Source organism: Diaphorina citri, unplaced genomic scaffold, assembly GCF_000475195.1.
Source record: "Diaphorina citri unplaced genomic scaffold, Diaci psyllid genome assembly version 1.1 scaffold104, whole genome shotgun sequence".
NCBI classification, from domain to species: Eukaryota; Metazoa; Arthropoda; class Insecta; order Hemiptera; family Psyllidae; genus Diaphorina; species Diaphorina citri.
The window spans coordinates 46,125-64,351 of NW_007377541.1; the positions used below are offsets into that span (position 1 = coordinate 46,125).

An 18,227-nucleotide genomic window follows, 5' to 3' on the forward strand; every position below is an offset into this window, starting at 1 on the left:
TAATAACTATAGCAAATTTTACTACCGATAGGTAGATATGTATTATGTTTCCTAAACTAGAATTTGTTAATTTTTTTATTAAGTAGTTGAGAATACTAGAATTTCAAGCATGTTGAAAGGAGAACACAACAGTTATCGTTGCTTCGACATAATATCTACCTAATATCAATGTTCTATCGACATACTTGAGTAGAATGTAGCTAGTATTGTATCTATTGAAGGTATAGGCATATCAGTTGCATTGGAAGACAGTTTTGTTTTTTTTTGTTGTTTTTTTTGGCCCTAATAATAGATACAAAAGTACATACTCTGATACCTATGTACCTAATTAGCTACATATATCTTAACATGAAGTACAAGCATCAACCTATCTAACACTTACCATAGTCACTGTGTTTGCAGAGTGTATTCATCCTATTGAATCTATAGCATAGAATCAATGATGCACGCCACTGCACTTCGAACATTTCTCATTTTATTCCTTCTTTCTTTCCTCGTAGCCTCGTACCTACAGAGTAAAAACTGCTTGTAGAACCTGCTCAAAAGCATTAAGATACAGAATCAGAGCAAAGATGCAAGGAATCTGAAATAAATCAAAATAGAACATAGTTTGCTTGGATTTTTTCTTATTCAAGTTCGTTGATATCTCTATTCCATAGGTAGAGAGGTAGAACCACAGCCTGAATGGACTATGGAATATGCCTACACGGATTTATTATGCTATGCCTACACCAATCTAATAGACTAGGCCTCACGGTAACCTTGATGAATGAAAGAATAGGCGAAGTTCATATGGCACTTTCTTGTAGAGTCACTCAACTCTACAGCAAGTGCATTGTGGAGAATATTTTAATTAGCAATTATTTAAAAGAATACCTTTACATTATTTTTACGACGGATTTTTATGACTTCACAAGTTCCTATGGGACGCAGTATGTTTATGACGTTGGCGATTACGAAGTTCGAGAATCATGGTCACCATTTGGATGGGTATGTAATAGTTATGTATGGTACTGTACTGAACCTCTGTACCATCTACCGTACACTAAGAAAATAGGGTGCCACAAGTTAGGGTTGAAGAACTCTATTATTTTTATTTCCTCTGATTTAGGCTGTTGGAATGCTACATTATAGTGTCGAGCTTCCCGATATTACTTACTTACTTACTCCAGAGTAGTCCAGAGTATTCACAGACCGCGAGGGTCCTTGACTTCCCGATATAGAGTTCCGAAATCCAGGCACTCAATTGTACATACCTACTCCGACACCCTAGTTTTCTTCTTAGTGTATTTATTTCTTTATTTAGTTGTCCTGCATTACTCACTATGAAAAACATTGATGATAGCATCCTAGGCATTTGGATCCTACCAATGACTTTACCTACGTGTGGGTTCTGCAATTACGTTATCCTACGTAACTCTGACATCAGTTCTAGGTCCTGAGAAATGTAAGTTATTACTGTACAAAGAATATTAGTGGAGATGCTAATTGCACAAAAGGACAAGAGGACTTGATGAATGGGATAATCACTTACCTATACATAACTATCTGCATAACATATCTAAGTCAATGTCGAAATACTGTATGAGCTCTTAAATTAGTGGAGATGTCTGATGCTCCAATGGTTTCCTAGCCACCAGATAAAGAATTAGAGGAGGTGTCTGATGAACCAATCGTTTCCTTACCACCAGAGATAAAGAAAATTTTAATTATTCCGGGCACGAAACGATGATACCTGAAACCCTATTTGTTTTCTGCATTACCCTGGAGCACATGACTTGGTAAAGATCATTGGGATCATCTCACACCACATGAAACCAACTTTCTGTAGGCGACCCAGGCTCCAAGACTTGAAGTGATGTATTGACACAACCTTGACCCCAAGATCACCAACACACCTTTAGAAATAAAATGAATTCTTAACCCCTTGGACATCCGGGATTGTGGAACTCTTGGACGAGTCTTCTTCCAATGTTGAACTTACTTTCCAAAGAGTTGTTCAAAATGCTGGCAACTCGCAGAGGCGAGTATTTCTTCAATAAATCATCAATTTTCTCTCCTCTGATCTCTCTCTCTCTCTCTCTCTCTCTCTCTCTCTCTCTCTCTCTCTCTCTTTTTTTCCCCAATTATGTAGTATCAAATATATCATAACTAAGTTTCTCAAAAACACAACACTTTGGAGATCATAAAAACCAATGAAATATACGTTTCCTCCTAAGGAGTTTGATCTGAAATTTGAAAGAACTGTATACCTCACCCTAAACAATACAAATCGCAGAGGAAGAAATGGCAAAAGTTTTTTATGGACCAAACCGGTAAAGATCTCGAGGATAGCAAATTGTGTGCCCTACTCTATAATCCCATGCTGCCAATAGACAATCAATATGTTCGTAATGGTTTCCTCGGGATCTTCTAACAGAGAGCTATTATTCCAAGTTCCATAGAAGTCAATGCTTTTATTTCTGGATTTAGTGTTATGCCCACATTATTAATGATAATGATTACAACATCGCGGATTGATATCTACAGTTTTTCAGAACGGTTTCAGTGTGTTATTTGATTTCATAAATAATAATAGCTCCCAACATATAGTTTTTTTTTTTTATCAAAATGTAAAATTAAAATAAATATTCATACTGTACCACGCACATAGGCGAAACCTGGGTGTGGAAAGAAACTTGAATTTCATTGGCGGATCGCATGTGTTGGCAGCCAGTCAGGTATATATTTCTCTTCAAGGGATGACCGTCTAAATCTTGGGAATGTTCAAAGATAATGCTGTGCTTTCCAATCAATGTAATGCAGAGATCATCAAATCCGTGTTCTGCTCACATAATTCACATTGCGTCAACACAACCGAACATCAGCGGGGAAAATCAATGTTTTTTCAAGCAGGTAACACTCTAGTATTAGCTTCACACCTCACACCTTTATCACTTGACTAACTTAACACCTTCTTCGAAAGATAGGTTGTAGAACAGTATGCTTCGATATCCTTGCCTCAAATTGAGACCTTCACATTCTTAATCCTTATTTTGTGGGAAAAAAACTGATTTTCAACATTTTGGCCAAAGTCTCTAACAGCTAACAGTAGGGCCAAGAAGGGTACCAGTTTTATTCCAAAGACAGTAAATAAAATTGTAAGCATATTTCTAACTAGGTAGGTATTTTATACAAATAATAATTTGAATAAACATAAGGAAATTCTACGAAAAGTTTCATGTTGTTTCACAGGTCATTAAAAGCTCAAAGACACGAATAAAAGGGAGGAATTTTTTATGTTGGAACGCGACAAGCTGAACATAATTAGCCGTCTCACCTCTCGAATATTCAGCAAGACTTCATTGATTTTGCACGAATGAATCAAGGGAGCTCATTCCACCTGTGGTAACGCCTACATCTTTTATTATGCTATTAATTAAGGACCACTATAGGAAGTATTTCTATTGTGCCCAATGGTACACACCTAGCTATCAGTTACATCTTTTATTATGCTATTAATTAAGGACCACTATAGGAAGTATTTCTATTGTGCCCAATGGTACACACCTAGCTATCAGTTAGAATGTCATTATTGGACTTTCTCTACAGAGTGTTGCCAATTTGGTTTAGAAGTATCAAATTTTCAGTTTTCATTGACCTGTCCACGGTCCAAGCTTATTAGGAATCTCCACCTTGCTTGCTTGTCGGCAGAATAAAGAGTAACTCACGCTTTTTAGTCCGTCCTTCCTTTATTATTACAATAGTAATAAAAAGGTATAAGGGACGGACTATTGTATTCGCTTCGGTGTCTGTCATCAATTATATCTACCTGTTCTGGTTGTCACCCTAACTAGAGTTGAAATACTCGTAACTTCCTGACCTCCAGATCTAGTCACAGGAGACCTGTCCACGGTCCAAGCTTATTAGGAATCTCCACCTTGCTTGCTTATCGGCAGAATAAAGAGTAACTCACGCTTTTTGTATAATAATATGTATATCAATTATATCTACCTGTTCTGGTTGTCACCCTAACTAGAGTTGAAATACTCGTAACTTCCTGACCTCCAGATCTAGTCACAGGTTGAAGCTTCATGTCCCCTACAAAACACAAAGCAACCCATGTAGATTTTTTACGACCACAGTGTTAATATTTTCGAGCCCAGTTAATGAGCAAAGATGTGAATCGAAACTTTTTGAAGTCTGGTTTTATTAAACATCATTTTTGGCAATTTTTACTCACAATATAATTTTATATTTTTCCACATTAAATCTTGGGTGAAACAAGAATGTCGTGAAATTAAATCGGAAATTTCTAATACAAGTTCAAGTTATAACATCTTAGGTACCTAAACAAAATTTGGCAACGTTTATTTTAGGAATACTCTTACTGATATTAGTCATATGAATGTTTTAATTTCAAAGGATCTCGAGATGCTGATGATCCACCATTATTTGAAACATAAAAACCGAAGTTGTTTTACGGAGCAAAAGATTGAAGATTGGTAGATATTATTCTTGGGTTTTTATTTTAATCAATTAATTTGAATAATAAACTTGATATCCGACCTTAAAAGCTTGGACAATAAAACCACGCTCACACGACGGTTGAACTTTGGAATGCTTGACATAAGTTAACCCTTTGATAAATTATACCGGATTACTTCCTGAGTGCTGAGTTTCTTCAGGATATTAATATTGCAGTAGTTAAAAGTTTAACAAGACAACCAGCACATGCATCGAAGCCGTACTAACATAATGTTTGTCATTGACAATTAAAAGTGACACGAAACATTTTTAGTGGAGATGTCAAATAATAGCACATGCATCGAAGCCGTACTAACATAATGTTTGTCATTGACAATTAAAAGTGACACGAAACATTTTTAGTGGAGATGTCAAATAAACCAGATATCCGACATCCCTATGTACAATGAAGAAAATTCCCAAATATTGCCTTTCAAATATTTAGGGAACATACACCAATCATAATAATATCGGCCGACAAATTGATGACACAATTTGTGGGGGGGTAAAAGGAATCATAGCTGATAGCTGCACAGCAAAAGAGATAATTGATTTATTACGTGACGTAAGGGTTAAAATGAATGACTCTTCAGAGTGGTCAGCGGTCAGAAGTTGGTTCCAGAGTTTTATTAGTCTTGATTTTATTGATTAATAAGAAGATAATAATGAAGAGTAAGAAAGTTCAAATGTTGTAACCAGTTTGTTCCTTCTCGTTTTTTTATGTTCCTTTAAAAAAAGTCAGAATTTGGATTCGTAGCTATTAAAAAACCAGGTAGAAACAAACTGTGGTATAAGGTGCTATCTTCGATCAGCAACAGCAATCTACGACTATGTACTCGTATATCCCTCAAAAGTGGACAAGTTATCCCAGTACATGCATCGAAGCCGTACTAACATGATGTTTTGTCATTGACAATTAAAAGTGACACGAAACATTTTTGGTGGAGATGTCAAATAAACCAGATATCCGACATCCCTATGTACAATGAAGAAAATGCCCAAATATTGCCTTTCAAATATTTAGGGAACATACACCAATCATAATAATATCGGCCGACAAATTGATGGCACAATTTGTGCGGGGTAAAAGGAATCATAGCTGATAGCTGCACAACAAAAGAGATAATTGATTTATTTTGTGACGTAAGGGTTAAAATGAATGACTCTTCAGAGTGGTCAGCGGTCAGAAGTTGGTTCCAGAGTTTTATTAGTCTCGATTTTATTGATTAATAAGAAGATAATAATGAAGAGTAAGAAAGTTCAATGTTGTAACCAGTTTATTGTTCCTTCTCGTTTTTTTTTTATGTTCCTTAAAAAAAAAGTCAGAATTTGGATTCGTAGCTATTAAAAAACCAGGTAGAAATAAACTGTGGTATAAGGTGCTATCTTCGATCAGCAACAGCAATCTACGACTATGTACTCGTATATCCCTCAAAAGTGGACAAGTTATCCTGAAAAGCCTCAATTGGGCACAGCCTAAATGGACTATGGAATATGCCTACACGGATTTACTATGCTATGCCTACACCAATCTAATAGACTAGGCCTCACGGTATCCTTGATGAATGAAAGAATAGGCGAAGTTCATATGGCACTTTCTTGTAGAGTCACTCAACTCTACAGCAAGTGCATTGTGGAGAATATAAAGTACATACTCTGATACCTATGTACCTAATTAACTACATAATATATATTTTAACATGAAGTACAAGCATCAACCTATCTAACACTTACCATAGCCACTGTCTTTGCATAGTGTATTCATCCTATTGAATCTATAGCAATTGAAGAACTCTATTATTTTTATTTCCCCTGATTTAGGCTGTTGGAATGCTACATTATAGTGTCGAGCTTCCCGATATTACTTACTTACTCCAGAGTAGTCCAGAGTCTTCACAGACCGCGAGGGTCCTTGACTTCCCGATATAGAGTTAAATATTAGAGTTCCGAAATCCAGGCACTCAATTGTACCTACTCCGACACCCTAGTTTTCTTCTCAGTGTATTGTCCTGCAGTACTCACTATGAAAAACATTGATGATAGCATCCTAGGCATTTGGATCCTACCGATGACTTTACCTACGTGTGGGTTCTGCAATTACATTATCCTACGTAACTCTGACATCAGTTCTAGGTCCTGAGAAATGTAAGTTATTACTGTACAAAGAATATTAGTGGAGATGCTAATTGCATCTTCACAGACCGTGAGGGTCCTTGACTCCCCGATATAGAGTTAAATATTAGAGTTCCGAAATCCAGGCACTCAATTGTACCTACTCCGACACCCTAGTTTTCTTCTTATTGTATTGTCCTGCAGTACCTACTCACTATGAAAAACATTGATGATAGCATCCTAGGCATTTGGATCCTACCAATGACTTTACCTACGTGTGGGTTCTGCAATTACGTTATCTGACAGCTCTAGGTCCTAAGAAATGTAAGTTATTACTACTGTACAAAGAATATTAGTGGAGATGCTAATTGCACAAAAGGACAAGAGGACTTGATGAATGGGATAATTACTTACCTATACATAACTATCTGCATAACATGTCTAAGTCAATGTCTAAATACCGTATGAGCTCTTGAATTAGTGGAGATGTCTGATGCTCCAATGGTTTCCTAGCCACCAGATAAAGAAATAGAGGAGGTGTCTGATGAACCAATCGTTTCCTAACCACCAGAGATAAAGAAAATTTTAATTTTCCGGGCACGAAACGATGATACCTGAAACCCTATTTGTTTTCTGCATTACCTTGGAGCACATGACTTGGTAAAGATCATTGGGATCATCTCACACCACATGAAACCAACTTTCTGTAGGCGACCCAGGCTCCAAGACTTGAAGTGATGTATTGACACAACCTTGACCCCAAGATCACCAACACACCTTTAGAAATAAAATGAATTCTTAACCCCTTGGACATCCGGGATTGTGACCGTCTAAAGCTTGGGAATGTTCAAAGATAATGCTGTGCTTTCCAATCAATGTAATGCAGAGATCGTCAAATCCGTGTTCTGCTCACATAATTCACATTGCGTCAACACAACCGAACGTCAGCGGGGAAAATCAATGTTTTTTCAAGCAGGTAACACTATAGTTTTAGCTTCACACCTTTATCACTTGACTAACTTAACACCTTCTTCGAAAGATAGGTTGTAGAACAGTATGCTTCGATATCCTTGCCTCAAATTGAATATAGATTTTCATGATGAAAAAATCTAGTCTAAAAGACGGATAAAATCCCTCGAAACCCCATGTGTGGCTTTGTTCGTACCCTGTACGAAATGCTCAAAAACAATTTCATCTAGTTCGACATGAGTTTACCTGGCCCTAAGGTTAACACTTTTATCTTCGCCACAGTTCACAACTACTTTTGAAGTTTCAGCTATCAATCAGGAGGATGAATTACGACCGGACCACATCAGTGGTGGATGTGGAAAATGATCTTGGGAAGACAGTCCCTTGTCCTAATACTCTCAAATAATGAATAGAAACATTGCTGTTGTTGTTGTTGGAAAAATGGACCTACTCCTGTCTTAATTTGACAGTCTAAAAAAGGCACAATAACGCTTATTGCTTATTCTGTGATTTTCTGAGACTCGAATTTAGCAAGATGAGTTTCTCAGGATACCGGGATATGGTTATAAAGACAATGATACCATTTTTCAGTGTGACAAATGAAAAAACTGCAAGAAGTGACATTGAAAGGATATTGAAATAATACACTAGTCACAGCTGAAAATTTAGTGAATGATGATAAAAGAGTAGAGAAAAAGTGGAATAAATGTGAACTTTTCATTGGTTCACGAGTAAGTGAATTATGTGCTATGAACCTTTGTGAAAATGGGATGAAGATTCTAGTTCTTCATTTGGTCCGCCACTCATTTCAGTTATTGGAGCCCGCAGCAACAGAACATTTTTTTTATCGTCATTATTTTCGGTCAATTTTGTTTGGTTTAATTATTATTTTTGAACCGGTTGTTATAGTTCGAATTCTCCCATCAAGACCGTTCACCAAAAATAGTGGTTAATGCTTAACACTTATACAAAATCGTAATTGTTTGTAGGTAATTTTGAGTACACTTCGAGACGTCCAAGATAAGTTCCATGTGCAAGATAAATCAAACCTGCTATTTTTTCCATGTTTGTACGTTATAGCGTTATATGTACGGTGAGATTGGTTAGTTTTCTAACACACAACTTTGAAGGGTATACCTCTTTGAATAAAATCATAATGGTATAGGGTTTACAATGAAACAGAAGTCATTAGTGCATTACGCTCCATTCATTTCTGACCACTGAACCTAAGTGTTGGACGTAGGTAATTTTGAGTATACACTTCGAGACGTCCAAGATAAGTTCCATGTACAAGATAAATCAAACCTGCTATTTTTTCCATGTTTGTACGTTATAGCGTTATAGGTACGGTGTGAGATTGGTAAGTTTTCTAACACACAACTTTGAATAAGATCATAATGGTATAGGGTTTACAATGAAACAGAAGTCATTAGTGCATTACGCTCCATTCATTTCTGACCACTGAACCTAAGTGTTGGAGTAATCATTGTATTGGTCTATCTTGAGTTCATTCATTCCCAACCACCATCACCTCATTCACACATACATATGTACGTATTCCAATATGGCCATTATTTTCCATGCACAAATATTGGAATTTTATCCGGCTTTAGGTTTGTGGGATCGCACAGTGCTTCCGGTCGTGTAATGCTTTTGGAAGATTGAATTGTACTTTGGTAGTAGGCTGTAACCCGATGGAATTAAAGGGAATCCTTTAAAAAGTTAGCGGTACCCATCGATTGACACCTGTAGCCATGCCAAACCTACTCTTCATAAACTGTTAAATCTATTTTTGCTATTGCGCTAAGTTAAAATAAACAATTCCAGGGCAATTTCATGTGTTTCGAGAACACTGCATTTAGTTTTCTACAATTTATAATTTATGTCTATAAGCCCTGACCATGTGACAATAAGTACAACAACTGTGACCATACTTTACAAAATCCATCATTCATCCATAATATCCCATATGTAACTCTTTACGAAAACCGTGTATTCACCAGTCCACACAGAGGTTCCAGGGCAATTTCATGTGTTTCGAGAACACTGCATCCAGTTTTCTACAATTTATGTCTATAAGCCCTGACCATGTGACAATACACCAACTGCGACCATACTTTACAAAATCCATCATTCATCCATAATATCCCATATGTAACTCTTTACGAAAACCGTGTATTCACCAGTCCACACAGAGTGAGTAACCAAAATAATAACAAAATCAAAACGTGCCCATCCAGTTAACCACAGTGCGCTCTCAGACAAAACCGGTGAACCAGATAAGTCAACGGAAGTGGTCAATCAAGTTCAAATCAATGGGAGATTGGGAGATCTGCCTGCTCCCCTGTTTCTTGATCCCATCAGCATCAAATTGACATGGACCATCACTGTCAAATAAATCAGGTGGACTTCAAAGTTTCAAACAATGAATGGGTTTTGGTTTGGACAATATAACAATGTTGAAGTTGATACTTGCCAATTTGAAAACTCTAAAAGGACTGCTCAGATTGTATTCAAGAGCCTTCGGAATTACTGTTGCAGGGATGCATCACAATTTGATATACCTGGTGTGGACTGTGGATATAATTTCAGTACATTCAATCAAGAGCCTTCGGAATTACTGTTGCAGGGATGCATCACAATTTGATATACCTGGTGTGGACTGTGGATATAATTTCAGTACATTCAAACCTTCACATTCTTAATCCTTATTTTGTGGGAAAAAACTGATTTTCAACATTTTGACCAAAGTCTCTAACAGTAGGGCCAAGAAGGGTACCAGTTTAATTCCAAAGACAGTAAATAAAATTGTAAGCATATTCCTAACTAGGTAGGTATTTTATACAAATAATAATTTGAATAAACATAAGGAAATTCTTTTATGAACAATTAGGTAGGTAAATATTTTGTTTCGTTCCTACATAACTTCTTTTCTTTTATGTGTTTAAAACAGCTTTGACCTTCACATTCTTAATCCTTATTTTGTGGGGGAAAAAAACCGATTTTCAACATTTCGGCCAAAGTCTCTAACAATAGGGCCAAGAAGGGTACCAGTTTAATTCCAAAGACAGTAAATAAAATTGTAAGCATATTTCTAACTAGGTAGGTATTTTATACAAATAATAATTTGAATAAACATAAGGAAATTCTACGAAAAGTTTCATGTTGTTTCACAGGTCATTAAAAGCTCAAAGACACGAATAAAAGGGAGGAATTTTTTAATGGGTCCACCAATTTTTTTTTCCTATTCAAGACTACAATATTCAAAATCAAATCGCTTTTTCTTAGTTTGGTAAAGAAAAGGATTGTTTATCCATGTCCATATACCCATCAAAAGGATCACCAAAAAAACAATGGTAGGTACCTTCAATATTCAAAATCAGATCGCATTTTCTTAGTTTGGTAAAGAAAAGGATTGTTTATCCATGTCCATATACCCATCAAAAGGATCACCAAAAAAACAATGGTAGGTACCTTATCAGTGGAGACTCGCTATCAACTATTCAGAAGCCACGACAGTTAAAAAGAAAGCTCCTTTTTGTGTTTAACCTAACTCTACAATAACAATGGTCACTGCTCATTTGTGACAGCTCCTTTTTGCCGCAATTTTCCATTGACGTGACTTCTGAACTAGTACCCAACTTTCAGCCTAGGAGTCACTGCTCATTTGTGACAGCTCCTTTTTGCCGCAATTTTCCATTGACGTGACTTCTGAACTAGTACCCAACTTTCAGCCTAGGATAAGAAACACCAATATCTAAACAAGTTTTACTCACATGGGATCATTTCTTAGTTCTTACAATCATCAACGCACCAATTCAGAACTATAATACTTGCAATAGTCTACTTATGCTGTTGATGGAAACAAATTTTTTTTTCCTATTCAAGACTACAATATTCAAAATCAGATCGCATTTTCTTAGTTTGGTAAAGAAAAGGATTGTTTATCCATGTTCTGTTCATATACCCATCAAAAGCATCACCAAAAGAACAATGGTAGGTACCTTACCAGTGGAGACTCGCTATCAACTTTCTATTCAGAAGCCACGACAGTTAAAAAGAAAGCTCCTTTTTGTGTTTAACCTAACTCTACAATAACAATGGTCACTGCTCACTGCTCATTTGTGACAGCTCCTTTTTGTCGCAATTTTCCATTGACTTCTGAACTAGTACCCAACTTTCAGCCTAGGATAAGAAACACCAATAATATCTAAACAAGTTTTACTCACATGGAATCATTTCTTAGTTCTTACAATCATCAATGCACCAATTCAGAACTATAATACTTGCAATAGTCTACTTGTGCTGTTGATGGAATACCAATAATATCTAAACAAGTTTTACTCACATGGAATCATTTCTTAGTTCTTACAATCATCAATGCACCAATTCAGAACTATAATACTTGCAATAGTCTACTTGTGCTGTTGATGGAAACAAAACATCCCAGAACCAGAAGCCCGAAGGAACAAAAGACTCTTGTAGTCTCTTGTTTAAAACAAAACAATGAAGATTTGACTTGCACTTGTAACTTGAAGTTATTGACAGAGAGGGGCACTCCACTAACAAGGAACAAAAGACCCTTGTAGTCTCTTGTTTAAAACAAAACAATGAAGATTTGACTTGAAGTTATTGACAGAGAGGGGCACTCCACTAACCTCTTTACAATGGCTGGTGGGTCAAACTCACACACTTGTCAGTCAAACCATCCGAACCAAGTCATCGACTACCGAACAATAACAACCGAAACCAAATCATCTCATGGTAAATAATACTCCACTAACCTCTTTACAATGGCTGGTGGGTCAAAATCACACACTTGTCAGTCAAACCATCCGAACCAAGTCATCGACTACCGAACAATAACAACCGAAACTAAATCATCTCATGGTAAATAATGTTGGTATGATCGTGATGATGGGATATGCCAACTCATTGTAGAGTATTGTAGACCAAAGAAAATGGCGTCGATATGTTTTATATGGAATTTACGGCGCTGAACTAACATACAGAGGAGCACAGTGGGAACTGATGAGTTTTCTATACAGAACACTCAAAACTCTTTCAGGTGACTGGGAAAACACATATACCTACATATAGTGGAACTAGGTAACATACAGAGGAGCAGAGTGGGAACTGATGAGTTTTCTATACAGAACACTCAAAACTCTTTCAGGTGACTGGGAAAACACATATACCTACATATAGTGGAACTAACAATCAATATGTTCGTAATGGTTTCCTCGGGATCTTCTAACAGAGAGCTATTATTCCAAGTTCCATAGAAGTCAATGCTTTTATTTCTGGATTTAGTGTTATGCCCACATTATTAATGATAATGATTACAACATCGCGGATTGATTTCTACAGTTATTGACAGGATGCTCAAAAGAATAAATATGTAGTATCAAATATATCATAACTAAGTTTCTCAGAAACACAACACTTAGGAGATCATAAAAACCAATGAAATATACGTTTCCTCCTAAGGAGTTTGATCTGAACTTTGAAAGAACTGTATACCTCACCCTAAACAATACAAATCGCAGAGGAAGAAATGGCAAAAGTTTTTATGGACCAAACCGGTAAAGATCTCGAGGATAGCAAATTGTGTGCCCTACTCTATAATCCCATGCTGCCAATAGACAATCAATATGTTCGTAATGGTTTCCTCGGGATCTTCTAACAGAGAGCTATTATTCCAAGTTCCATAGAAGTCAATGCTTTTATTTCTGGATTTAGTGTTATGCCCACATTATTAATGATAATGATTACAACATCGCGGATTGATATCTACAGTTTTTCAGAACGGTTTCAGTGTGTTATTTGATTTCATAAATAATAATAGCTCCCAACATATAGTTTTTTTGATCAAAATATAAAATTAAAATAAATATTCATACTGTACCACGCACATAGGCGAAACCTGGGTGTGGAAAGAAACTTGAATTTCATTGGCGGATCGCAGGTCTTACTAGAGGTATTATTTTTAATAAATTACTAAAAGCCTACTAAAAGAAAAGCGAATTTCGGTCAAATGTATTCTCCATGGGTACAACATTGTCCATAATTCGCTCTAAATTTTAAATAAACAAAATTGAAAACTGACGGTATTTTTATGATCTTATCATAACTCGATATAGGTAGGTACATATCTACCAGTCAGGTATATATTTCTCTTCAAGGGATGACCGTCTAAATCTTGGGAATGTTCAAAGATAATGCTGTGCTTTTCAATCAATGTAATGCAGAGATCGTCAAATCCGTGTTCTGCTCACATAATTCACATTGCGTCAACACAACCGAACGTCAGCGGGGAAAATCAATGTTTTTTCAAGCAGGTAACACTATAGTATTAGCTTCACACCTCACACCTTTATCACTTGACTAACTTAACACCTTCTTTGAAAGATAGGTTGTAGAACAGTATGCTTCGATATCCTTGCCTCAAATTGAATATAGATTTTCATGATGAAAAAATCTAGTCTAAAAGACGGATAAAATCCCTCGAAACCCCATGTGTGGCTTTGTTCGTACCCTGTACGAAATGCTCAAAAACAATTTCATCTAGTTCGACATGAGTTTACCTGGCCCTAAGGTTAACACTTTTATCTTCGCCACAGTTCACAACTACTTTTGAAGTTTCAGCTATCAATCAGGAGGATGAATTACGACCGGACCACATCAGTGGTGGATGTGGAAAATGATCTTGGGAAGACAGTCCCTTGTCCTAATACTCTCAAAAAATTAATAGAAACATTGCTGTTGTTTTTGGAAAAATGGACCTACTCCTGTCTTAATTTGACAGTCTAAAAAAGGCACAATAACGCTTATTGCTTATTCTGTGATCTTCTGAGACTCGAATTTAGCAAGATGAGTTTCTCAGGATACCGGAATATGGTTATAAAGACAATGATACCATTTTTCAGTGTGACAAATGAAAAATCTGCAAGAAGTGACATTGAAATAATACAATAGTCACAGCTGAAAATTTAGTGAATGATGATAAAAGAGTAGAGAAAAAGTGGAATATAGTAGACAATTACACGAAATGTGAACTTTTCATTGGTTCACGAGTATGTGAATTATGTGCTATGAACCTTTGTGAAAATGGGATGAAGATTCTAGTTCTTCATTTGGTCCGCCACTCATTTCACTTATTGGAGCCCGCAGCAACAGAACATTTTTTTATCGTCATTATTTTCGGTCAATTTTGTTTGGTTTAATTATTATTTTTGAACCGGTTGTTATAGTTCGAATTCTCCCATCAATCATCCGTTTTAATACCCGGTTTTCAAAAAGATGAGTTGCGAGTTACAAAAAAAAGTGAAAAAAAAGGAAAAATGTAGAGGTAATAATTATTGTTTTTGAAGAAATAGAGTGAAGACTGAGTAATGTTTCTGAGACGGTATTGTTTTACCTGACCAAGTAGAAGTTGGATGGAGGTGTTAAGTAAGTAGAACAGGGAGAGGCAAGTGAGTATGTAGATAAGTATTATTTTGTTCTATTATCTAGAATTATGTTTGGTAGAAGGCGCCCTTACCAGCAGGATAAATTCTTTTTTACCTGACCAAGTAGAAGTTGGATGGAGGTGTTAAGTAAGTAGAACAGGGAGAGATAAGTGAGTATGTAGATAAGTATTATTTTGTTCTATTATCTAGAATTATGTTTGGTAGAAGGCGCCCTTACCAGCAGGATAAATTCTTAGTATTGTTTTACCTGACCAAGTAGAAGTTGGATGGAGGTGTTAAGTAAGTAGAACAGGGAGAGGTAAGTGAGTATGTAGATAAGTATTATTTTGTTCTATTATCTAGAATTATGTTTGGTAGAAGGCGCCCTTACCAGCAGGATAAATTCTTTGGTGTCCACAACTTGCCAATTTTTCAAGATTATTAAATTATGTGATGTATACTTGCCACAAAACCAAAACTAGGTATATTATTCACAAATGCAAGAATTTTTTTTTATAAAAGTGAAGCTTCCTCAATGTATTGACAATGCCTGTTACATTCGATGACATATTTGTTATAGTTCACTAAATTCTTTATTATTCACAAATGCAAGAATTTTTTTTTTATAAAAGTGAAGCTTCCTCAATGTATTGACAATGCCTGTTACATTCGATGACATATTTGTTATAGTTCACTAAATTCTTCAAGTATTCCTGTTTCATTTCTTCACTATTGAACTTATCCAATATGCTTTCGATCTGATTCATACGAAGTTCGTTGACAAACTCATGAGTCTTCTCATTATCTTCATCGTTCATATTATACAATCTCATGAGTTCAGCTTTCAGTTGCTTTATATTGGCTTTTATTTTCACGTCACTGTTTACATTTTCATCAAGACACTTTACGTTGCTTACAATAAGTTCATAGATTTCGATCAGGAATTCATAAATGACGAATATCAATGAACAAGGGATAGGCAAGCAGACAATTTGTATGACTTTTTCCAGTTGAATCTCTTTATCTTTACCCCAGTGCAGATTTTTCCTGTGGTAGATCTGATGGTTGATGAGATAGTATGCCTCTCCTGTTAGATAATCTACCTTGGATAATGCCGCGGTAATCAACACCAGTATGAAAACACTTGAGATGGCGTACTTGAGAATTGAGGTGAGTCTTGTTTTCAGACGATCTGACATGGATATCATTTTCTCTCAGGTCTAGATTGTTTCGAGTGAAGTTTTCAATACAGCTATTTACATTTGAAGTGAATAAATTGAATAATTACGTGAAATTGTGAAAATTCCCTTGGAGACCATCTTTAAATTTGGCTGTTAATTGTATGTGTTGTAGTGTGTACCCTAGTAGATAGTTTGGAATAACTTAACTCTTTGTGGCACATAAATTTGAGTCATATCTCTTTTATTATCTACATACTATAAATTTATTTTAAAAAATAACCCAAAGAGAGAACTCTTGGACGAGTCTTCTTCCAATGTTGAACTTACTTTCCAAAGAGTTGTTCAGAATGCTGGCAACTTGCAGAGGCGAGTATTTCTTCAATAAATCATCAATTTTCTCTCCTCTGATCTCTCTCTCTCTCTCATTGTATCGCCAATATCAAATTGGTCAAAGAAAACCTCATTTATCAGTGACTTAACACAGATGCCAAATCCTTACCTACATTATCTACCGAAATAAAAGTGATACTAATTTGTTATAGGAATTTTTCATTGAGTTAAGCAAAAATGCTCGATTGTATCGCCAATATCAAATTGGTCAAAGAAAACCTCATTTATCAGTGACTTAACACAGAGGCCAAATCCTTACCTACATTATCTACCGAAATAAAAGTGATACTAATTTGTTATAGGAATTTTTCATTGAGTTAAGCAAAAATGCTCGAAAACCTCATTTATCAGTGACTTAACACAGAGGCCAAATCCTTACCTACATTATCTACCGAAATTAAAGTGATACTAAATTGGTTATAGGAATTTTTCATTGAGTTAAGCAAAAATGCTCGTCACATAATGTTTAAGACCAATGCTTGTCACAAATGTTGTTCCCGGCTGAATATATTTTATGACTTGTCTTGGACTTGAACCACCAAACTCCAGATCGAGAGCCCACTGTGTTAAGACTAATGCTTATCACAAATGTTGTTCCCGGCTGAATATATTTTATGACTTGTCTTGGACTTGAACCACCAAACTCCAGATCGAGAGCCCACCTTACTAAGACTAATGCTTGTCACAAATGTTGTTCCCGGCTGAATATATTTTATGACTTGTCTTGGACTTGAACCACCAAACTCCAGATCGAGAGCCCACCTTACTAACTAGTAGACCACTGAGGTTGATATTAAGATGGTTATAAGCTGAGTCATCAATATCCGTTGTCCATCCGTTCTCTATGTATACGAGCAACTATCCAGGTATCTACCTTACGAGGATCGTCTTGAGTTGTGAAATACAAAAATGGGGACGGAAATGGGTAAAGTTCCTAATCTTGGGTTGAAAATCTACAAATGTGATAATCATGTTCATGATGGAGACGCCAGAATGTCACAACAGGATCTGAGGACACTTTGAAATAATCTCTTCCTGAGCAGGTACAAATGTGATAATCATGTTCATGATGGAGACGCCAGAATGTCACAACAGGATCTGAGGACACTTTGAAATAATCTCTTCCTGAGCATATGATGGAGACGCCAGAATGTCACAACAGGATCTGAGGACACTTTGAAATAATCTCTTCCTGAGCAGAACGTATTAACACGAGTCAGCTTGCAGCAAGATACGGGGACTTTAATGAGAAACCACAGCACAAAATTTATACCTAACTGAGTTTTATTTTGTTTTATTTTCAGTGTCTCTCTAAGTTAAACAAATAGAATAGGTATTTTTTTAAGTAACTCATCATGTTAACACTACAACAGAGATTTAGGTACAATTCAATTTGTAAAGTCATGAAGAAGAGATTTACCTATCATTGTAATTATTATGTTCTTTAAATGGTAGGTACCTATGTTTATGATTTGTATGTAAGTGTTGTAGGTGTAGGGACAATTAACTTTTGTCAATGGTGCATTTGGCATTGGCGCCCAACGTGGGAACTCTCTTTCCCCTTGTATCAATTGGCGCCCAACTATAGTAGCTCTTTTTCACCCGCGACCCCACACAC

The 18,227-nt window shown here is 36.1% G+C and overlaps 1 protein-coding gene across 2 annotated transcripts; it reads right to left on the minus strand.

Moving 5' to 3' along the window:
- Positions 1-15,408: 15,408 nt before the first annotated feature.
- Positions 15,409-16,415, minus strand: LOC103524551. Of its 2 annotated transcripts, none has more exons than XM_008489578.3 (2): positions 15,737-16,415; positions 15,409-15,626 (listed from the first exon to the last, which is right to left on the minus strand). In XM_008489578.3, the coding sequence occupies exons 1-2, from the start codon at positions 16,244-16,246 to the stop codon at positions 15,552-15,554; spliced, it is 585 nt and encodes a 194-aa protein (XP_008487800.1). In that variant the 5' UTR covers positions 16,247-16,415; the 3' UTR covers positions 15,409-15,551. The 2 variants fall into 2 exon arrangements, with proteins under 2 accessions (XP_008487800.1, XP_026675733.1); XM_026819932.1 differs by having other exon boundaries at positions 15,409-15,609; positions 15,720-16,415.
- Between the last annotated feature and the right edge of the window lie 1,812 nt (positions 16,416-18,227).

Excerpts from the sequence above, each read along its gene's own strand:
- LOC103524551 (XM_008489578.3), bottom strand. The coding sequence starts at position 16,246 with ATGATATCCATGTCAGATCGTCTGAAAACAAGACTCACCTCAATTCTC. Across the intron at positions 15,627-15,736 it reads AACAGGAATACTTGAAGAAT|TTAGTGAACTATAACAAATA; the intron begins TTAGTGAACTAT and ends ATAATAAAGAAT.